Genomic DNA, 23,162 nt, shown 5'->3' on the forward strand with positions numbered 1-23,162 from the left:
GTCATCGTTAGACTTTTAATCCCAGCTTTTAATTGAATTCAAATTTCACCATCTGACGTGGTGGGTTTTGAACCCAGATCCCCAGAGCTTTCCTCTGGGTCTCTGGTTTCTAGCTCAGTGACAATACCACTATTTCTCTATGTCCTCTATTTCTTGTTGGTCAAGCTCTGCCATCTCATGCCCGGGTGCATTAACTCTAGGTATATGTAGCTGACACTGGCTTGTGGTGAAGGTCCTGTTCCCATTTCCGCAACTTTCTTCCTTCCTGACTGAAATATTCCACCCATCGAGGCTAGCAGTCACTATTGTTCTCATGGCAGGAAATGATAAGCAGCAACCCATATGGATGAATCTTTGCCTCCTGCAGTCAGCCCACCCCATCTTCCCTGAGGGCAAACACTCTCTCAGAACCTATAAAGGAAATAAGGATTTTACACTCACATCTTAGCAGATTGGATTTGCCTCAATTGTTCCTCATGGAGAGAAACCTCTTGGTGAAGCTAACCTTAGTGTTCCCACCCTGAACTCAATTTCCCCATCTCATCCCACCCTTGCCAGGATTGTTGTGAACCATATCTTCCACAGACATTGCATAAATATTCAAGAAAGTTGAGACATTTTATCCAAGGAACCAGAGCTGGTTGATGGTCCATTTTTGTTCCTGGGTTCCCAGAGTTGGAATTCAGCAAAGCCCAATCCCTTAATGACCAACTACTAAAAATTAGGGTTTTGCAAACTGAGGCATAATATATTCTGTCAACATAGACAGATTGGTTAAATCCATAGGAAGATAGCGAAGGCAGTGTAATACAAGAAAGTGTGAGGTGAGAGGTAAGAAGGGAAATCAGGAAATTATGAAGCTGACAATCTAACATCTGTTGTTGGTAAGTATATAGAACAGAAACTGGCCATTCAGCCCAGTCATTGTTGGCATCTGTGCTCCACTCAAGCCTCCTTCCATTGCTCCCCTTTCATACCCATTGTAAACTTCTGTACCCCTTCCCTCATTTGCTTGATTCACCTTTCCTCAAAGACATCTATGCTAATTGCATCCAACTATTCTCTGTAGCATCAGGTTCCACATTATAACCACACTGATTACAGAAGTTGATTCTGGAATTCCCATTGACTTTCTTGGTTATTGGAACATAATTGAGAGCAAAGCGACTGAATAATTACAAAAATGAGCTGATTATGGACTGCCAGCATTGAATTGTTTGAACGAGTAAGGAGACAGTAGTATCCATGGAGATGATTTACATGGAATTTTTGAATGCATTCAAAAAGGTTCCACATAAATGGCTTGTAGCTAAAATTAAAGTTCAGGAACATATTGACCTGTTTAAGAATTAGTTGAGAAGAAATTTAGGATAATGGGTGAAATTATCTGTCTTTTGAAGTGCTGGCTCTGATGAGAAAAGCATTGTGCAGTACACCTGCTTCACAGCACACCTTCTCACCATAGCTCCCCGAACTTATAAAAAACACTGGAGTAAATGTCTCAGAGGCTACTCCATTGGCAATGTGGACTTTCCCAAGATTAGGACACCTCCAATCTCCAGTACTGAGAATAAAAATCAAAATGCCCCCTCCACCCATGCACAGTCACCATTTGTGTCTGCAAAATCCCAGCGAATGGTGCTGGAACCTCAATTATTCAGTATATTTATTCATGAATTAGATGGTCGGCTATGAATTCTGATAAATCTACCACCCTTCCTTGTTAAAGACTTGGCTTAGTACATTCTACAACATGGTAGCATTGGTGGTGGAAGCAATTTAGTTATTGTTCATGCTATACAATGAACACTCATGAGCAAAGAAGATTTTGACTCCTGGTAAGTGTGATACTTTGGCAAGCATCTCAGTAATACCCTCACCAAAAACAGACAGCAATGGCACTATTGCAAGAATAGTCACTGTTCCTACTCAACCCATTTCCAAGCCATGAGGACCACACAGAGACCACTACGCAAAGTGTCTTCAAAAATCTTCTTCAGCTCTGAGCAGCCTTTGATCTCCCCACATCCCAGAATAATGCTTTTTATTTTGTGAGGCTGGATGTTAATTGAATCATTGATATCAGTGGTCTCCTGAGCCTCAGATGGGATCATTCCCTCCCGTTGGACCATTCTGGACCCAATAACTAGTTGTTCCCAATGACAGTCCTCAACACAGCATCATCTGGTAACTAAACAAAGTTAGTCCATCACCTCACTGTATGGTGAAAAGTTGATAAATCCCATGTATCTTTCAGGCCCAAACTCAGCCCACGTTGATGGCCAGCAAAACAGTACAAAAGCCAGGAAATAGATACACTGTCGTACTCAAACTCTGTGCTGTGGTGTGAAGTGGCAGTATGGACAGCTGGATTGCACAGAGGAGTATTTCAGATGTGGCAGAAGAGGACATTTCCAGTGAGAAGATAACACCTAGCTCACTATTCCAAGGCCAAGTTGACCAGCATTCACAGGAATTCTGCTCCTTTAATTTTAAGGTCAGAGGGTTTCTGACGTACTTCAAACTTGACACAGGCACAGTGGGATCTATACTTTCTGACTACCTTGCTTGGTTCCACACAATTCCACTTCAGCCTTCTGATATAAACCTCAGAGACCGGGATGAATGAAGCCACATGGAAAGGGTCAGATTACAAAGAACAACACAGCACGGGAAACAGGCCCTTTGGCCCAACGAGCCCGCACTGCCATTTTAACATTAAATCCATCTATGCCACTGGAGGCAATAGAGACCCTTTGGATGGGATTCTCCAATGTTGTTCTACCTCCCCCTGCTGTCAGTATGAATGGGGAATCTGACGCTCAGCCAAAACTCCACTCACTACAGCGACACCGGAGAATCCCAGCCGCAGGCAACTTCAGAACTTTCCGATGTTTCTATCCCTCACAACCAGAGATTTCCCTACTTAGCCGAAATGCGTGTGAACAGTTAGGCATTAGGTAAAGATGTGATGAGGTCCTCCCATTGGACACCAGGGACACATTGCGCCAAAAATGTTCACAACATTTTCATGGGCTGGAGAAACTGAAAAATGATATATTTCTCTGCTCCCAGACACCGTGCCAACATGCATGTTCACCCCGAGAAGTGTGCCACACCTCCTTTGGCCAAAGATTAAGCTGGAATTTGACCACATGTTACACAATGCTGTTATAACACGCAAGCAACGCATTGCTGTTCCAGCTTGGCCATCGTTCCTCAGCTCAATGGCCACCTCTGGCTTAGTGTGGATCTTACACAGCTTAATAACACCATACAGAGGAAGGTCCACCCAATGGCATCGGTTGACAAGTTTGTTCAAGCTTGCCAAAAGCATTTTATTGAGCTCAGTGCGGACAGTGAGTTTTAGCCAATAACCCTCAAGAAGGAACCTTTAATTTTGTCCCCACTGCCTGGTTTCTGAGACTTTTGCCTCTGCTTTTGGAAAGTCTGCTTTCTACAATTCTCACTCCTGTGTCCAACTTCTCCTGGCACCTGCTTCCAACTGAACTAAAACTGCTTTTTGTTTCTGTGTCCCAGTGGTTCCCTATTTCGAGGCAAAAGCCCTGTTTTTCTCTGAGCCACAGCTTTCCACTTTAGGGGTCATAAAACTTTACTTAAATGCACGTTTTCAACAGACTTATTGACAATTCACGTGGACAGTACGGTGGCACAGTGGTTAGCACTGTTTCCTCACGGCACCAGGAACCCGGGTTTGATTCCCAGCTTGGCTCACTGTCTGCGTGGAGTTTGCACATTCTCCCCATGTCTGTGTACATTTCCCCGGATGCTCCGTTTTCCTCCCACAATCCGAAGATGTGCAGGTTAGATGGATTGGCCATGCTAAATTCTCCTTCAGTATATCCAAATAGGTGCTGGAGTATGCCAACAGGGGGATTTTAACAGTAACTTCATCGCAGAGTGAATGTCAGCTTACTTGCAGCTAATAAATAAACTTTACTTTAACTGTTTAAAGTGAAACCAAAATTTAGTCTTTGCCCTGTTTTATCACACAGTTACAGAAATATAAATTAAACTTAAACTCGAAGCTATAGCTTGCTGACACCCACAAATACAATTTATTTGAAACTCTGTCTCAATCTTAGTACTGCCCCACCGCCCCCTACCCCCCCCCCTCCCCAACCGCCAAAGGAAAGAAAGCTTCATAATAGTGAAGGTTTCTTAACAATGGCCTTTTTTCTTTTTTTTGCATATGTCCCAAGCAAACTTATCACAAATATATAACAAAATAACTTACATATCAGACAAATAAACTTTCCATCTTGTTTCACAGTAGTACGAACATATTGTATCATAATAAGATTTAAGCAAAACAAACTCAGTAAATGTAACAAGACTATCAAGTACATTATAGTATTATCATAACTCAACCCTGGTGTTTCCTTTTATTCTTATTCCCAATCTTCAACAACAATGTTTCCTTAAACTCCACGCCCAGTTGTCATTTTTATTAGCTGTCGGCATAATGCCATTATCATTCTCATTTCAATTTAGCAAAGTCAAAATGACTTTTTCACTTCCAGAGTTTGAATATTCTTTTAGAAACTGTCAACCGCTAGATCTTGTGTTTTAGCTCTGGAACACCCCCATAAATCAGTGTATTTGGCTATTGATCTCGGAAGGGTTATCTTTCAATTTGAGTCCTTTTGTAATGGACAATTCTGAATTTTCTATTGGGCCAGCACTTCAGTTGATTCTGTGCCATCCATGCCTTTGGTTGATATAACATTACTTATGTATTAATCACTTGGATTAGGTTTTTAATCAACTGAGCCCCATTTTGGCAAGGAGTTTTTATTCCCAGGAATAATTTCAGAACTGTGATGCTCTATACCACACATCTGTTGTTTCATTTCCTCTAGTTTCATTCAAAGAGAGTTTGCTGTTTTCATGACAAAGTTCTAACTGTTTGGTAGTTTGAGTTTTCAATCCTGCATTCATCAAATTATCCAAATTCATCAACAATTTCTTTTGCTGTTCAAGCCATTTGCTGCAATTCACAACAATATTTATGGTTGGTGTTCATTAAGTTTTAAATGAAGATTGATGCATATCAAATTTGCTACTCTGGTTCATCATTTAGAACATTTCAAGTCCTCTTTCTGAGACTGGTTCTTAATTATTCTCACTGATTCCAGCGTTTCATTAGGATTACAGGGATAGGGCAGAGGGGAGCGCCTGGATGGGATGCTCTTTCTGAGACTCGGTGCAGGCTCAGTGGGCCACATGTCCTCTTTCTGCACTGCAAGAATTCTATGGAAAGCAACCAAGGGCAACTCCTTTTATAGAATTGAGTGCTGTGTGATTTTGAAAGCTTCCAAGTGTTCAGGGGCATAGATATTAAATGTAACTAGGCCACTTTAAAGGTTTTACAGAACACGGACAAGAATAAAGATTTTTAACAGAAATCTCCCTGCAATCACCATACTAAGAGTGAGCTTCATGTTTCCCAGGGCAAGAAGGGGAAATCCAGCCATGAGGCCCCCATCCCGGGGGGAGTCCTGAGGTCAACTTCTTCCCTCACAGCAGCCTGAGTGCATCCAATTCTCTTGATTCATTGGGAACACTCCATCTGCAGACAGAGAGTGGCACATAGGCACAGAACTCACCTCCTTGTTCCCCCCACTTCGGAGTCGAAGGAGCCTGGGCCACACTTAGCAGGACCTGGCACCCTTTGGACTTCCCGCTCAGGGCAGGGGCAAAAGTGTGACGGGAGGATGGAGAAGCTGTACTCAAACCAGTTAATGACATTCAAATGAATTATAATAAATATACATTGGGCTCCCACCTGCTCTGGGCAAGAAACTGATTGAAGCCAGCGCAGTGGGCCGGGAGGCTCGCAACGTGTGTGATGCCCAACAAAAAGCTTGCTTTGGCCTGAACACCCAAATCAACAGGCCATCAGGAAACCCGCCTGCAGCCAACAACCTGAAGAAATACATTTGATAGTTTAAAAAAAATCACAAACTTACACAGTATAACTGCAGTTCCTAGAATCACCACAGACAGCAGGATGGAGAGACCTAGGAGAATGTGGATGACCAGAGGTGAACATTTTCCCTGGACAGGATCTGTTGCTTGGACAATGTGTCCTGTAAAGAGTATGAAAAGGTTATCAGTGAACAGATTAGAGGGACCAATCTTCAAAAGACTCCAAATTTCCCTCATTTGTACTTGGAGAAGAAAAGCCAGTGTTGTTACCAACAGTGGAGTTTTTAAACTGCACAGTTGAACACATTTCTTGGTTAAAAGAACATTCATTAACAGTGACTTCAAGATCCAAACTGGACAGGAAAGCAATATGTGGAAAGTTGTCGACAGTTACTAAAAGGACATCCAAAATATAATTTACTCATGATATCTGCATCATACAAGGAATAGTGACTATTGTCCAGCATATAGCTCTGTCCTATCAATTCTTCAATATTTCACCATTCCTCATCTGCGTCTTTACTGTAAAATCTTCTGAGATGTCAGTCCGAGTCAATAACACCATCAAACCAATGGTCATGATTTGTTTTCTGACTCCAGTGTTTTATTCCACTGTTCATTATTAATTTCACAATCAGTCAAAGGGATGGTCATAAGGTTTCCGACCGTATTGCATTAATTCAAATGTTCAGCTCCAAAATCCATTAATCCTAAAGAAGTGGAATTTACTAACAAAACCTTTTTTCAACCAACGAAAAATTAATTCACTGAATTTTAAAGGATTCCAGTCAATTAACAGGGACTGAATAACCTGTACAATAATGATTAGATGTGTACCTGATTTCAAGTTTTCCTGTTTTTTCCTGCCGCTTCTTAGTTGATCAAGATGAAACTGATCGAAATTTTGATATTCATTTTCCAACTCCATTCTTAGCTGGATGAACTTCTTGTCTTGAAGCAACAAAAGTTACTTCTTTCCACAGTTCCACTTCTTATTTGTCTAATTTTTTTTCCTCTGGTAAACCACAGCTATGATGTCACTGTTGGACTGGGGTAAACACAGTAAGAAGTCTCACAATACCAGGATAAAGGATGAACCCAGTGGGGTGGAGGTCTGGAATGCAGCTGCTTCAATGCAAAGCGCATTACGGGCAAAACAGATGAACTTAGAGCCTTAATGCATGCGCGGAATTTGGATGTGGTTGCAATGACAGAGACTTGGTTAAAAGATGGACAGGACTGACAGCTGAATATTCCGGGGTATAAGTGTTTTAGGTGAGACAGAGGAGGGGCTAGAAGAGGTGACGGGATAGTAATACTGGTTAGGGAGTATGTCACAGCGGTAGAGGGTGGACAATTTGAAAGGATCACGTAGTGAGACGCTGTGGGTAGAGCTCAGAAACAGGAAGGGCCAGTCACTATGCTGGCGGTATACCACAGACCTTCCAACAGCCCACTGGAAGTTGAGGAATGGATATATAAGGAGATCCTGGACAGGTGTAGAAAAAATGAAGTTGTAGTGGGAGACTTTAATTTCCCTCATATAGACTGGAAATCCCTTAAGGCTGGGGGTCCGGACAGGGAGGAATTTATAAAGTGTGTCCAGGAAGGTTCTTTGGAACAATATGTTGATAGTCCAACTAGAGAGGGAGCTATACTGGACGTAGTACTGGGGAATGAGCCTGGTCAGGTCATTCAAAGTTTCAGTGGGGAAACATGTGGTGAACAGTGACCACAATTCTGTAAACTTCCTAATAGTCATGGAAAAGGATGAGTGTTGTCCTATGGGTAAGGCTGACTACAGCCAGATTAGGCAAGATTTGGTAGCTGTTGATTGGGAGAGGCTATTCGAGGGTAAATCCACTCTGGCATGTGGGAGTCTTTTAAGGAGCTGTTGATAGGCGTGCAGGACAGGCATGTGCCTGTAAAAAGGAAGGACGAGAAGGATTCAAGACCCATGGATAACCAGGGAAATTGTGGATCTAATCAAAAAGTAAAAAAGAGGCATAGATAAGTCCAGGCAGCTAAAAACAGACAAAGCAATGGAGGAATACAGAGACAGTAGAAAAGAACTCGAATAAGGAGTTAGAAGGGCAAAAAGGGTCATGAAATGTCCTTGGCAGACAGGAATAAAGAGAATCTCAAAGCATTTTATACATACTTTAGGAACAAAAGGGTTGTCAAAGTAAGAGTCGGACCTCAAGAACGAAGGAAGAGAATTATGCTTAGAGCCCAAGGAAGTAGGTGAGATCCTAAATTAATACTTTGTATCAGTATTCACAAAGGAGAGGGACACATTGATTGATAGTATCTCAGAGGGATGTGTAGACCCGTTAGAACAAATTTCACTTACAAGGGAGGAAGTGTTAGGTGTTTTAGGAAGCATTAAGGTAGAAAAATCCCCAGGGCCAGATGGCATCTGTCCTAGATTACAGAGAGAGACAAGAGATGAAATTGCCGAGCCTCTAACAGAAAGCTTTGTTTCTTCATTGAACACAAGTAAGGTCCCAGAGGATTGGAGGAAAGCAAATGTGGTCCCGTAATTTAAGAAGGATAGCAAGGATAACTCGGATAATTATAGGCCAGTGAGCTTGACATCTGAGGTAGGGAAATTGTTGGAGAAGATTCTTAGAGATAGGATCTATACACATTTAGAACTGAATAGTCTCATTAGCGATAGAAACGTGGTTTTGTACGAGGGACGTCCTGCCTTACAAATTTGGTTGAGTTTTTTGAGGAGCTGACAAAAATGATTGACAAGGGAAGGGCCGTGGATGTCATCTACATGGATTTTAGTAAAGCATTTGACAAGGTCCCTCATAGCAGACTCATGGTGCAAAAGATTAAATCTCACGGGATCAAAGGTGAACGAGCTAGATGGCTATAGAACTGGCTTGGCCATAGGGGACAGAGGGTAGCAGTGGAGGGGTCGTTTTCTGATTGGAGGTCTGTGACTAGTGGTGTTCCGCAGGGCTCTGTAGTTGGAAGAAGATGTGGCTGGTGTGATCAGTAAGTTTGCGGATGACACAAAGATTGCTGGAGTTGCGGATAGTGATGAACGTTGTCAGAGAATACAGCAGGATATAGATAGGGTGGAAAATTGGGCGGAGAAATGGCAGATGGAATTTAATCCAGATAAATGCAAATTGATGCATTTTGGGAGATCTAATGTGGGGAGGGGGAAGCTATGCAATAAATGGCAGAACCAGCAGGAGTATCGACACACAGAGGGATCTGGATGTGCGAGTCCACAGATCCTTAAAGGTGGCAGCACAGGTGGAAAAGATGGTGAAGAAGGCGTATGACATGCTTGCCTATGTTTGTCAGGGCATAGAGTATAAAAGTTGGCATGTGATGTTACAGTTATATAGAACATTGGTTAGGCCACATCTGGAATATTGTGTCCAGTTCTGGTCGCCACACTACTGGAAGGATGTGGAGGCTTTGGAGAGAGTGCAGAGAAGGTTTACCAGGATATTGCCTGGTATGGAGGGTCTTAGCTATGAGATGAGGTTGAGTAAACTAGAGTTGTTCTCCCTGGAAAGTCAGAGTTTGAGGGGTGACATAATAGAAGTTTATAAAATTATGGTAGGGTGAATTATAAAATGTGACAGGGAAACATAGATAGGGTGAACGGTTGGAAGCTTTTTCCCAGGTCAGAAATGACAAACGCTAGGGGTCACGAGTTCAAGGTAAGGGGAGCAAGGTTCAATTTGGATATGCTGGGGACGTATTTCACCCAGAGGGTGGTGGGGGCCTGGAATGCACTACCAAGTAAAGTGGTTGAGGCAGACATGCTAGGATCATTTAAGACTTATTTAGATAGCCACATGAACAGACTGGGAATAGAGGGACACAAACGGATGGTCTAGTTAGGAACACATGATCGGTGCAGGCTTGGAGGGCCAAAAGGCCTGTTCCCATGCTGTTCTTTGTTTATTTGTGAGTCACACTGTCTGTACCTTAAAGACTTGATTAGCTGTAAAGACTCACATTCCAACCATTTTCTATGCCCTGTCTGTGATCAGAGCTCCCACCCACCTGACGAAAGAACAGCCAGTTCCGAAAGTAGTGATGTTTGCTCCAAAAAAAAACTGTTGGACTTTAACCAGTAAGAAGTCTCACAGACTTCTTACTGTGTTAACCACAGCTATGCCAACTGAACATCAGGATAATTTAACACTTGCGGTTGTGATGATGGACTTGTACCCTATTCCGTACTGGATTTAATTCTACTGTAGATTGCTTTACTGTAGATTGTCTACCCCAGCATGTGAAGACAGAGTCCGGCGGATTGAGCGGACGAGACCAATGGAAGGTCCAACGGTCAAGAAGGCCGTCTCTGCAAGCATCGTGGAATGCGAAGAGCAGGACAAGACACAGAAGACGTCCTGGTCATCCACTGCACCTAGTCCCACCTCCAGCTGTCTTGACTCTGGTCTTGCCACTGGATCTAGGTGGGAATGGGAAGAGAGAGTGACACTGACGCTGTGCAACTCTCCCTCACTTTAATCCAGATCAAGCGCTAGTTTCGACACCATCATCATCATCAGTGTCCTGTTTAACCCTTGAAATCCTGTGGTGATGGGTGAGCGACGAAGCAGCAGGTGTGGATACACTGGGAGCTGTAGTCACGGACCTGCACGCAGGCGGCTCAGGTCTAATGGTCATTTTTCACTGACCAAGGCAGCAGTGGAACTTGGTGCCTACCCGAGCAACTGAGCAGTCCTCTTCAGGAACGCACTGCTCACCTCCGTAGAATGAGGACGGGGGCTAGAAAAGGTGCCCTAAACATTGCCTGCTTCATTACACCCTGGCCAGTTTACCGCGGTTGGTGGGGATCCCATCTTGCGGTCGGACAAAATAAAACACAAGGTGACACCTTTGGCACTTGGAATGTGCTTTTGGACAACCCTACAGCAGACAGACCAGAGAGAAGAACAGCCTTAGTTGCCAGAGAGCTTGCAAGATACAACACTGACATTGCAGCCCTGAGCGAAACTCGTTTTGCCAACGTAGGTCAGTTGACTAAAACTGGAGGTGGATACACTTTTTTCTGGAGCGGTCGCGGCAGCAATGAGTGTCATGATGCTGGAGTTGCATTCACCGTCAGGAGTCACCTTGTTCGGAAACTTGATAGTTTACCCAAGAGTGTGAACGACCGGCTTATGACATTACAGCTTCTGCTACAGAACAGAAGTCAAGCCACCCTGATCAGCACCTATGCACCCACAATGAACAACCCGGACGAGATGAAAGACAAGTTCTACGAAGAACTAGATGCCCTACTATCAGCAGTGAGCAGTACCGACAAGCTGATCTTACTTGGCGATTTCAATGCGATTTCATAGGGTGTGACTCTGCAATCTGGCAGGGAGTCATTGGGAGGCATGGAGTGGGCAATAACGGCCTACTCTTACTGAAGTCTTGTGCAGCACACGACCTCCTCATCACCAACACAACCTTCCGTCTGCCTACCCGTAACAAGACCTCCTGGATGCACCCCTGTTCCAAGCATTACTGATCTTCAGTAATCTGTAAACTGTCTGTGCTTTATATGCTCTGTCTGAGGCTAGAACTCTCCATTCACCTGACGAAGGGGCTAACCCGAAAGCTAGTGAATTTACTATCAAATAAATCGGTTGGACTGAAACCTGTCAGACTTTTTACTGTGTTTACCCCAGTCCAACGCCGGCATATCCACATCATGCTGGCTCAGAGCCAGAGATGCAAGTCAGTTTGGACAAATTTTCCACGGCTTGTGACAACTTTGGATTCACCATCAACATTAAAAAGACTAAAGCCATGCACCAGCCTGCTCCTCATGCACTGTACACAGAACTCATAATCACAATCAAAGGGCAGAAACTACAGGCAGTGAACCAGTTCACTTATCTTGGCAGTACCCTTCCCAAGCAGTGACTATTGATACAGAAGTTAACTGCAGAATAGCAAAGGCAAGTTCTGCTTTTGGTAGACTGCACTCCACTATATGGGAACGCTGGGGAATCAGCCCAGCAACAAAACTAAAGGTCTGCAGCGCCACTACCCTTTTGTCTGCCTGTGAAACGTGGACTGTCTATCGAAGGCATGCAAGACAGGTCAATCATTTCCACATGACTTGTCTTCGCAGAATATTATGCATCCATTGGCAAGACAAAGTACCAGACATTGAAATTCTCTCTCGAGCAAGTCTACCATCAGTCCACACACTGCTGCTGAGAGCACAGACCCGGTGGGCAGGTCATGTCATCTGTATGTCAGACAAGCGCATGCCCAAGCAGCTCCTTTTTGGGGAACTCTCTGCTGGAAAACATTCACATGGAGGGCAGAAGAAATGTTTCAAAGACACATTCAAGGTCTCCCTGAAGTTGCTTGACATCGACATGACCACCTGGGAAATGCTGGCACAAAACTGCCCTACCTGGCGCTGTCTCATCCACAAAGGCTGTCAAGCTCACGAAGCAAGGTGTATTGCTGAAGCACAACTTAAGCGCAAGCTGCGCAAGTCCAGAGCCACCAGCGCAACAACTACAGTGTCTACACATGTCTGTCCAATAAGTGCCAGGACATTCCATGCATTAATTGGCCTGATCAGTCATTTTTGGACACACCGCAAACTGCCTCAAAATGACTAATGGTGTCGAGGTCCTCATCGATGACGATGGACGAACAACACAGATTGCTTTAATGGACCTTCTATAATCAGTTGCTGAAAATGTTATTGGCCTCTTTTAGTGTACCTGCGCTTACAGCTTCACTGAATTCTGCACCTGTATCTCCAGATCTTTCTGTTCGCCCACAATCTTTCAGCACTATTCTTTTGAGTGTCAGCTCCCATTCCATTGAGCACATAATCCCATTCCACTGGAATTCCATGGAACCGAGGTACATATGCATCGAGTGGAAAATGGGTTGATATGCAAGCCTGTCTGAACCAATTCCCCGTCCTGACCCCAATGTTTCTGAGATCTACCTGCATCTGTGATCATCCTGGAGATACAGTTAACCCAGTAAGAAGTCTGACAACACCAGGTTTAAGTCCAACCGATTCATTTGATTGTAAACTCGCAAGCTTTCGGGGTTTGCCCCTTCGTCAGACTCAGTCCGGTCCTTGGACTTTATTTTCCGGACTTTTTCTTACTGTTGGGTGTCCTCAAAGAATTGTGTCCCTTCAATCATGACGTTCCTTCAAGTTGGGCTGTACTGAGCAAGGGTCTTCCAGGCGTTGACATCTCTGTGGCAGTTCTTGCACTAAGGCTTCAGGGTGGCTTTGAAGCAATTCCTTTGAGCTCTTCTTGTTCAGAGCCTTCTTGAAATGGGAAAAATTAATTTGCTTCGGCAGTCAGGGATCTGACATCCTAGCACATGGCATGCACAGCAGAGTTGGTTTTGGATGCTGGCCTCAATGCTAGTGTTCTTGGCTCCTGCAAGGATGCTTATGTTAGTACGCTTATCATCCCAGCTGATACGGAGAATCCATCTCAGTGTCTCAGACAGCATTGATGATATCTTCCCAGGGCCTTGAATTTGTATCTGTAAGTAGTCTAAGTTTCTGAGCTGTATAGAAGAGTTGGAAGGATGACTGAATTTCACACAAGGCTCTTAGTGTCACTGTGAATGTCTCGGTCATCGAAGACTCTTGTCCTTAGGCATCCAAAGATGGCGCTCACAGATTGGATACAATGTCAGATCTCCATTTCGATGTCAGCCTTTGATGAGAGATAGCTCCCCAGGTAGAGCAAATGTTCCATGTTTTCTATTGATCTTGATGGAGGGAGAGATATGATCTAGCCCTGGGTTGGGTTGGTAAAGGACTTGAGTCTTCTTGAGATTAAGACTGAGACCAATTTTTGTGAAGGTGTTGAGTATGGCGGATGACAATGTCATCTGCATACCAAAGTTCCATGAGTGATATCCATGTCATTTTCATCTTGATTTCAACTCGTTGAGGTTGAAAAGTTTTCTGTCCATTCTGTAGATGATGTCCACTCCACTGGGAAGCTTGTTCTTGACAAGGTGAAGGAAGATGGTGATTAAGATGGAAAAAAGGGTGGGGTCAGTGACATAACCCTGCTTGACTCCAGTCTTGACCACCAAGTTTTTGGTCTTTTGGTGACGATTGTCACCTGTTTCTTGTCTCTGGCCTTTGACAAGGTTTTCCATAGCACTTCCTGATTAAGTGAATGAAGAACTTTGGTCAGATTGATGAAGGCAGTGTAGAATGGCTGATGTTGCTTCTGTCGTTTCTCTAAATTGCCGAGCAGTGAAAATCACGTCTACTGTTCCACAGTTGGATCGGAAGGCATACTGGCTTTCCAGAAGAATTTTTTATGAGACTGGAGAAGGCAGCTCGCAAGGATTCAGGCAATGATATTCCCAGTGATGGAAAGTAGGCAGGTTCCTCAATAATTCCCACAGTCCACTTTGCCTCCTTTCTTGAAAGGTCGTGGCAATGATGACATCCCTGAGGTCGACAGGAATTACTTTTTTATCCCAGACTTTCAGGAACAGCTGATGGCGATCATGACTGATCTCTTCTCGTAGAATCTCTACAGTGCAGAAGGAGGCCATACAGCCCATCAAGCCTGCACAGAACACAATCCCATCTAGGCCGTATCCCTGTAACCCCACATATTTACTCTGCTAGTCCCCCTGACACCAAGGGGCAATTTAGCATGGCTAATCAACCAGAACCACCCATCATTGGCATGTGGTAGAAACCAGAGCACCCGGAGGAAATCTACACAGACATGGGAAGAATGTGTAAACACCACAAGGCGACCCAAGGCCGGAATTGAAGCCTGATTTCTGGCACTGTGAGGCAGCCCTGCTAATTTCTGTGCCCTCCCAATTTGAAAATTTCTGCAAAACTCCAGTCCACTCTGGGGCTTTTCTATTCTTCACATATTTAATTGTGGTTTGGATTTCTTCTATGCTAGGTGGGAGTCCAAGATCATCTTTGATGGGGAGTTGGGGGGGTTTCCTCAAATACGTCCTCTTCTATGATTGCATCACGGTTTAAGAGTTCAAGTACTCTCTCCATTGAAGGCTGACACTTTTCCTCTGCCTCTCAAGAGGTTTCTGGCCTTACCCTGCTCCAGTTTCAAGCCTAGGGTGTTGGATATATACTTTATCTTGTTGGCACTGAAGAAGTCCCAGGTGTTGTGCTCATCAGCGAGGAATTGCAGTTCCTTAGCTTTCTGAGTCTACCATTGGCTCTTGATTTCCATAGTTTTCTTTCTACCCCTGCCTTTGCTGCTTAGTGAGCTTTCCTCTGCCTTGCTGGTTATGTTGTTTTGTCAGGTGTAGAGAACTTTCCTTTTAATGTCAGTGAGGTCTTGGATGGGGTGATTGTTCTAGTCAAATTAGTCTTGGTGTTTTCTGGTTTTGTAGATAATGGTTTCTTCATAGCTTGTAATGATGGCTGTCTTCAGCTCTTTCCAGTTTTCCTCCACTCCATTAGCTCAACTTTAATCTTTTTTCTGAGCTGCTTCTCTATCTTCCCCTGCTTCAGGTGGAACTTGATGGACATACAGGAGCAAATGAGCCGATGGTCGATGCAGCAATCATCTGAACTGGCCATCACTTTGGTGATGAGGGCATCCTTTTAGTCTTGGGATCAGATGATAATGAAGTGCTTTGTTCGTCAATCTCTCCAGCAAGCCTTGAACTTACCTTTTCGGTGCAACAGTATGCTAGCGATGACAGGCTGGTGTTTCGTGTGTTTGGTAAACAGGAGAACCCCTTTGGAGCTGTAATTCACAAACCCCTCCTTTCCGATGATTCCTGAGTTGGGAATCCTTTCCCATCCTGGCATTGGTCTCAAGGCTTGGGGCATGGGCACTCATGACCATTGCCTTCTGATTCTTAGCAAGTTATAGACAGAGGGTTGTGAGCAGTTGTTGATGCTGACACAGAGCTCTGAGAGTCAGTGGACGAGTTTGTTTTTGATGGTGAACCCAATTCAATTCATCCTGGGCTGATCCTCAGGTTTTTCTCTCCAGAACAAGGTGTAACTATTACCATTTTGCCTCAGCTGCTTTTCGCCAGTTTGTCAGGTCTCTTGAAAGGAAGCAATGTCAGTGCTGAAGTGCCTGAGTTCACAGGCAACAAGGGCAGTTACATAGAAACTAGAAGCAGGAGGAGGCCACTCAGCCCTTAGAGTCTCTCCGCCATTCATTTGATCATGGCTGATCATCAAATTTAATATCCTGCTTTCCACCCTCCCCACCCCCCCGCCCATATCTTTGGATCCCTTTAGCCCCAAGAGCTGTATCTAATTTCTTCTTGAAAACAGACAACGTTTTGGCCTTAACTCATTCTGTGGTAGTGAATTCCACACATTCACCACCCTCTCGTTGAAGAAATTTCTCACCTCAGTTCTAAAAGGTTTACCCCTTATCGTTAAACTATGACCTCCTAGTTTTGGACTCTCCTGCCAATGGGAACATTCTCTCTGAATCCATCCTGTCCAATCCTGTTAGAGTATTATAAGTTTCAATGAGATCCCCTCTCACTCTTCTAAACTCTAGTGAATACAATCCTAACCAATTTAGTCTCTCCTCATATGATAGACTTGCTATCCCAGGAATCAGCCTAGTACACATTTGCTGTACTCTCTCTGCAGTTCTCCATTTTGGTGGATTGTTTAGGTCATTATCCATGAGGGTTTCTACATTCCAGGTTGAGATTGGGTTTAGCTTTGATTTTCTGATTGGAGGTAGATGAGCCCACTGGATGCAGTTTTCCAGCTGGGTTCCAGATGGAACAGACATCCATGTTAAAAGATGTCCGATACTCTGCATGTCCCTACAAGAAACCAACACAACACCCAGACAGACAAGCCCTGCGGGAAGTGATGGGAACATGACTGTGAGGCCTAGAGATTTCTAACTCTGGATTGTCATATAGGCAATGGAGTTAAATTCAGTCATCCTGCTCTCAGAATGGGGACCGCAGGTTGGTTAAGAAGGTTAGGGCTCATGGGATACAAGGAGAGGTGGCTAGATGGGTAGAGAACGGGCTTGGCCACAGGAGACAGAGGGTAGGAGTCGAAGGGTCTTTTTCTGGCTGGAGGTCTGTGACCAGTGGTGTTCCACAGGACTCTGTATTGGGACCTCTGCTATTTGTGATATGTATAAATGATCTGGAAGAAGGTGTAACTGGTGTTATCAGCAAGTTTGTGGATGACAGGAAGATGGCTGGACTTGCAGATAGCCATGAACATTGTCGCACAATACAGCAGGATATAGATAGGCTGGAAAATTGGGCGGAGAAATGGCAGATGGAATTTAATCCAGATAAATGCGAGGTGATACATTTTAGAAGAACTAATGTAGGGGGGAGCTATACAGTAAATGGCAGGGCCATCAAGAGTATAGAAACACAGAGGGACCTGGGGGTGCAAGTCCACAAATCCCTGAAGGTGGCAGCACAGGTGGAGAAGGTGGTGAAGAAGGCATATGGTATGCTTGCCTTTATAGGATGGAATATAGAGTATAAAAAGTGGAGTCTGATGTTGTAGCTGTATAGAACGTTGGTTCGGCCACATTCCACTGCGTCCAATTCTGGTCGCCGCACTACCAGAGGGACGTGGAGGCTTTAGAGAGAGTGCAGAGAAGGTTTACCAGGATGTTGCCTGGTATGGAGGGTCTTAGCTATGAGAAGAGATTGGGTAGACTGGGGTTGTTCTCCCTGGGAAGACAGAGAATGAGGGGAGACCTAATAGAGGTGTACAAAATTATGAAGGGTATAGATAGGGTGAACAGTGGGAAGGTTTTTCCCAGGTTGGAGGTGACGATCACGAGGGGTCACAGGCTCAAGGTGACAGGGGCAAGGTATAACTCTGATATCAGAGGGACTTTATTTACGCAGAGGGTGATGGGGGCCTGGAATGTGCTGCCAAGTAGAGTGGTGGAGGCAGACACGCTGGCATCGTTTAAGAATTACCTGGATAGTCACATGAGCAGCCTGGGAATGGAGGGGTGCAAATGAATGGTCTAGTTGGACCAGTGCGTGGCACAAGCTTGGAGGGCTGAAGGGCCTGTTTCCTGTGCTGTACTGTTCTTTGTTCTTAGACTATCTTTTGGTCACCATTTCTGACAATAATAAATCAAATCAACTTTGGGGTGAACAGAGAGTGGATCCTAAAGAAAGAAGCTCAGTCATAAAGGAAGCTGCCAGAATTTTCTGTCCCCGTTCCGAGAGCAGGATGACTGAATTGAACTCCATTGCCTATGTGACAATCCAAAGTTAGAGATTTCTAGACCTCACAGTCATGTTCCCATCACTTCTCACAGGCCTTGTCTGTATGGGTGTTGTGTTGGTTTCTTCTAGGGACATGCAGAGTATTGGACATCTTTTCACATGGATGTGCCGTTGGACATCAGCAGACACATGGTCCTTGACAGAAGGTAGGTCCAGTTCCAGTCACAAGGGAACCGGGGTGATTGTGGATCTCCCTACTGCTACAGCTTTCATTTGCAATCACAACCATTGATACCAAAAGAGTAGCGTTGCTGACGTAGCCAGGATCTCACACACACACACACACACACACCACACACACACACACACACACACACACACACACACACACACACACACAATATAGCCATCCATAAAAAGAAATGTCTATGGATTTACTCTGTATAAATGTCCAAAAGATTTTCAGGAAGTTCTGCAGAAGAAATTGGCAGCTAAAATTAATATTCGCGCAACTGAAGGCAAATCTTTGACCAGGTTAGAACATAAGAAATAGCAGAAGGATTGGGCTAATTGACTTTTTAAACTTGAACCACCACTGAATGAGGTCATGGCAGATTTGTTTGAGGTTTTAATTCCTGCCTGAATCCCATTACCTTCATCTTCTTGGTCAATCAAAATTCTGTTTAACTTGGCCTTAAAAATATTCAATGAACAAATGCTCTCTGGCAAAGATAACTCCAAACACTAATAACCCTTTCAAAAAACAAATCCCCTTCACCTCTGTCTTAAATGGGAGACATGATGTGGAGATGCCGGTGTTGGACTGGGCTAAACACAGTAAGAAGTCTCACAACACCAGGTTAAAGTCTAACAAGTCTATTTGATAGTAAACCCACAAGCTTTCGGGGTTTGCCCCTTCGTCAGGTGAGTGGGAAGTTCTGGTCTCAAACAGAGCATATAAAGCACACACAGTTTACAGAATACTGATTAGAATGCAATTCTTTACAGCTAATCAGTTCTTAAAGGTGCAGATAATGTGAGTGGAGATAGCATTAAGCACAGGTTAAAGAGATGTGTATTGTCTCCAGACAGGACAGTAAGTGAGATGTTGCAAGCCGAGGCAAGTCACGGGGGTTACAGATAGTGCGACATGAATCCAAGATCCCAGTTCAGGCCGTCCTCATGTATGTGGAACTTGGCTATCAGTCTCTGCTCAGCGGCTCTGCCCTGTCGTGTATCATGAGGCCGATGGTGGGATGGAACTTGTTGATGTCATCATATAGTTGTTTCAGTGATTGTTCACCATGAGTCCAAAGGAAGAAAATGTAATCGATGTATCTAGTGTATACCATCAGTTGAAGGTCCTGTGCAGTGAAGAAGTCTTGTTTGAGTCTGTGCATGAAAATGTTGGCATATTGACGTGCGAATTTGATCCTTATGGCTGTTCCATGTGTCTGGATGAAGAACTGGTTGCTGAAGATGAAGACATTGTGGTCCAGGATGAAGCGGATGAGTTGTAAAATTGCATCTGGAAACTGGCAGTTGTTGGCATTGACTACTGAGGCAGTTGCAGAAATCCCATCATCGTGGGGGATGCTGGTATAGAGCGCTGAGGCATGCATTATGATGAGGAGTGCCCCGTTTCAACTGTATTATGTGTGCTGAGTTTCGATAGGAAGTCCGTAGTGTTGTGACAAAAGCTGGGGGTTCTTTGAACAAGGGGTTTCAGGATGCCCTCGACATAGCCGGAGAGGTTCTCGCACAGGTTCCCATTGCCTGATAGGATGGGACAGCTGGGTATGTTTGCCCTGTGTATCTCTGCGAGGCAGTAGAGATCTCCAACGCGGGGAGTACGTGGGATGAGAGCACAGAGGTCCGAATCAAAGGTCTTGATCAGAGTGTTGAGTTGGCAGGTGTGTTCTTTGGTCGGATCTGCGGGTAACTGTCTGTAGTGTTCCTCATTGTTCAGTTGTCAGTACACTTCTTTGTAGTAATCCGTTCTGTTCAGTATGACGATGGCCCCTCCTTTGTCTGCTGGTTTGATGACAACGTTGTGGTTGGTCTTGAGCGTGGATGGCGTTGTGTTGTGCTTGGGTGATGTTCAGGGCTGTCTTGTGATTGCGGTTGATGAATCTGGTTTTGACGCACCTCCTGATGGCTTGGGCATACATGTCCAGTCGAGGGCAGCGGCCTTCCAGAGGAGTCCAATTGGACTCTTTCCTCTTCGGTTGCTGCACTGCGAATCTCTCTGACGGCTGTTCCAGTTCATTGGCTATCTCATTATGTTTGTTGTTGGCCTCTTGGGGTTTGTGGAAGAAGTCCCGCAGCCTCATTCGCCTGATGAATTCCTCCGTGTCCGCTGTGAGTCTGATGGGGTCCATTTTGGTGGTGGGGCCGAAGTTGAGCCCTCGGCATCAACACCAGCAACAACCAAGCCTCCCCTGGCACCACAGTAGATAACAGTACCACCGCAGGGAAGTCTTTTGTCAACTTGTCGGACTACAAACTTCAGCCAGATAAAGTCGAAGTTCTCAGCCGAGGGCTCAGTTTCTGCCCCACTACCAAAATGGACCCCATCAGCCTCGCAGCCAACATCTTCAAGCACAGGCTCGAACAAGACTTCTTCATCGCACAGGACCTTCAACCGATGCTATACACTAGATGGTCTCACGGTCAACAATCACTGAAACAACTATGTGATGACATCAACAAATTCCATCCCACCAGCAGACTCACCATGGACTATTCTCCGGAATCGGTTGCATTCTTGGACACACACATCTCCATCAAGGATGGTCACCTCAGCACCTCACTGTACCGCAAGCCCACAGATAAACCTCACAATGCTCCACTTCTCCAGCTTCCACCCTAAACATGTTAAAGAAGCCATCCCCTACAGACAAGCCCTCTGTATTCACAGGATCTGCTCAGATGAGGAGGATCGCGACAGACACCTCCAGACGCTGAAAGATGCCCTCATAAGAACAGGATATGACGCTCAACTCATCGATCAACAGTTCCGACGGCCACAGCGAAAAACTGCACCAACCTCCTCAGAAGACAAACACAGGACACGGTGGACAGAGTACCTTTTGTCGTCCAAAACTTTCCTGGAGCGGAGAAGCTACAACATCTTCTGAGTCTTCAAGATGTCATTGATGAAAACAAACCTCTCACCAAGGCCATCCCCGCACTCTCACTTCCTGCCTTCAAACAACTGCACAATCTCAAACAGACCATTATCCGCAGCAAACTACTCAACCTTCAGGAGAACAGTGACCACGACACCACGACCCTGACACAGCAACCTCTGCAAGACATGCTGGATCATCGACATGGATGCCATCATCTCACGTGAGAATACCATCCAATAGGTACACGGCATATACTCTTGCAACTCGGCCAACATTATCTACCTGATACGCTGCAGGAAAGGATGTCCCGAGGCTTGGTACATTGGGGAGACCATGCAGATGCTACGATAACGGATGAATGAACACCGTTCGACAATCACCAGGCAAGAGTGTTCCCGTCCTGTTGGCGAACACTTCAGTGGTCACAGGCATTCGGCCTCAGATCTTCGGGTAAACGTTCTCCAAGGCGGCCTTCACGATATAGAGTCGCTGAGCATAGCCAAGTTCCACACACATGAGGACAGCTTCAACTGGGATCTTGGGTTCATGTCACACTATCTGTAACCCCCATGACTTGCCTGGGCTTGCAAAATCTCCCTTACTTGACCTACCTGGAGACAATACATATCACTTTAACCTATGCTTAATGCTATCTCCACTCACATTGTCAATACCTTTAAGAATTGATTAACTGTTAAGACTCACATTCTAATCAGTATTCTGTAAACTGTGTGTGCCTTTATATGCCCTGTTTCTGATCAGAACTCTCCACTCACCTGACGAAGGGGAAAACCCTGAAAGCTAGTGTGTTTACTATCAAATAAATTTGTTGGACTTTTACCTGGGGTTGTGAGACTTCTTACTGTATTAAATAGGAGACCCCTTAATTTGCACTATGCCTTTTCATTCCAGATTCCTCAATGAGGGTAAATGACCTCTCAGCACCTGTGCTGTTAAGGGCTCCCATCATCCCATGCCAACTCAGTATCTTATGTATGTCATCATTGATATCCCCATTCGTGTTGGTGTATATCACCTCTCCCAGCTCCAGTCTGATTTAATGAATTCTCTCACTCAAGGCAGTGGTGCTTACCTGTGAAGTCTTTTATAAAGATCTCTTTTTTTTCTCATAGTAGCTTATGAGATTATGAACCCTTTCACTGTCCAACCGACACAACCTTTCCTTTTGAGACAAACTCCTCATATCCCAGAAATCAGCCAAGTCAGTGAACCTTCTCTGAGTTACTTCCAATGTAAGTCTACCCCCTTAAGTAAGTTAACCAGAATTATATACAGTTATCTTGGGTGAGCTCTCACCAGTGCCTTGTAATTTGCAAGACTTCCTGGCTTTTATACCCCATCTCCCTTCAATAAAGGCCAACATTCCATTTGCTTTCCTATTTACTTGCTGTAGCTGCTTGCTAACATTTTGTGTTTCACAGAAGGCAATGAAAAGAGACAAACATAGCAATCAGTGCCAGGAGTACAGCCCCAATGACCTGGATCCAGTGCCACAGGCAGTTTAATGTGGTCGAGTGCACTTCCAAATTCAACAGGTGCTGACCTCCTATCATTCAAACCAGCCTCCCATCCATTGACACTATCTACACTTCCTGCTGCCTCCGAAAAGCAGCTAGCATAGTCAAGGACTCCATGCACCCCAGACATGCTTTCTTCCATGTTCTTCCGTCAGGGAACTCAAGTGAGAAATTCAACGTGCCAGGCTAGAGAAAAAGGCAAATGGATGAACACGTCGAGGTGCTTGGTGCATTGGGATCCTGACACAAGGTCTGCATTCAGTATTATGGTGGATAGTGCTTTGCACAGAAATTGCAGCCCATCCTACTTTGCAAAGATGTAGTGTTC

General features: G+C 44.7%; 1 protein-coding gene across 2 annotated transcripts in view; it reads right to left on the reverse strand.

Moving 5' to 3' along the window:
• Window positions 1–23,162, reverse strand: part of LOC145361065 (hepatic lectin-like) — a 58,478-nt gene that overhangs the window by 25,663 nt on the left and 9,653 nt on the right. The window contains exons 1-2 of one of the 2 annotated variants that reach the window (XM_080216628.1): window positions 6,790–7,038; window positions 5,994–6,113 (exon numbers count right to left, since the gene is read on the reverse strand). In XM_080216628.1, the coding sequence (XP_080072754.1) occupies window positions 5,994–6,113; window positions 6,790–6,880 (211 nt within the window). In that variant the 5' untranslated portion in view covers window positions 6,881–7,038. Of the gene's footprint in view, window positions 1–5,993; window positions 6,114–6,789; window positions 7,039–23,162 lie in introns of those variants that run through there. The other variant, XM_080216629.1, reaches the window with a different exon arrangement.

The sequence above is a fragment of the Carcharhinus amblyrhynchos genome, chromosome 33 (genome assembly GCF_965287045.1).
Source record: "Carcharhinus amblyrhynchos chromosome 33, sCarAmb.v2.hapA, whole genome shotgun sequence".
NCBI classification, from domain to species: Eukaryota; Metazoa; Chordata; class Chondrichthyes; order Carcharhiniformes; family Carcharhinidae; genus Carcharhinus; species Carcharhinus amblyrhynchos.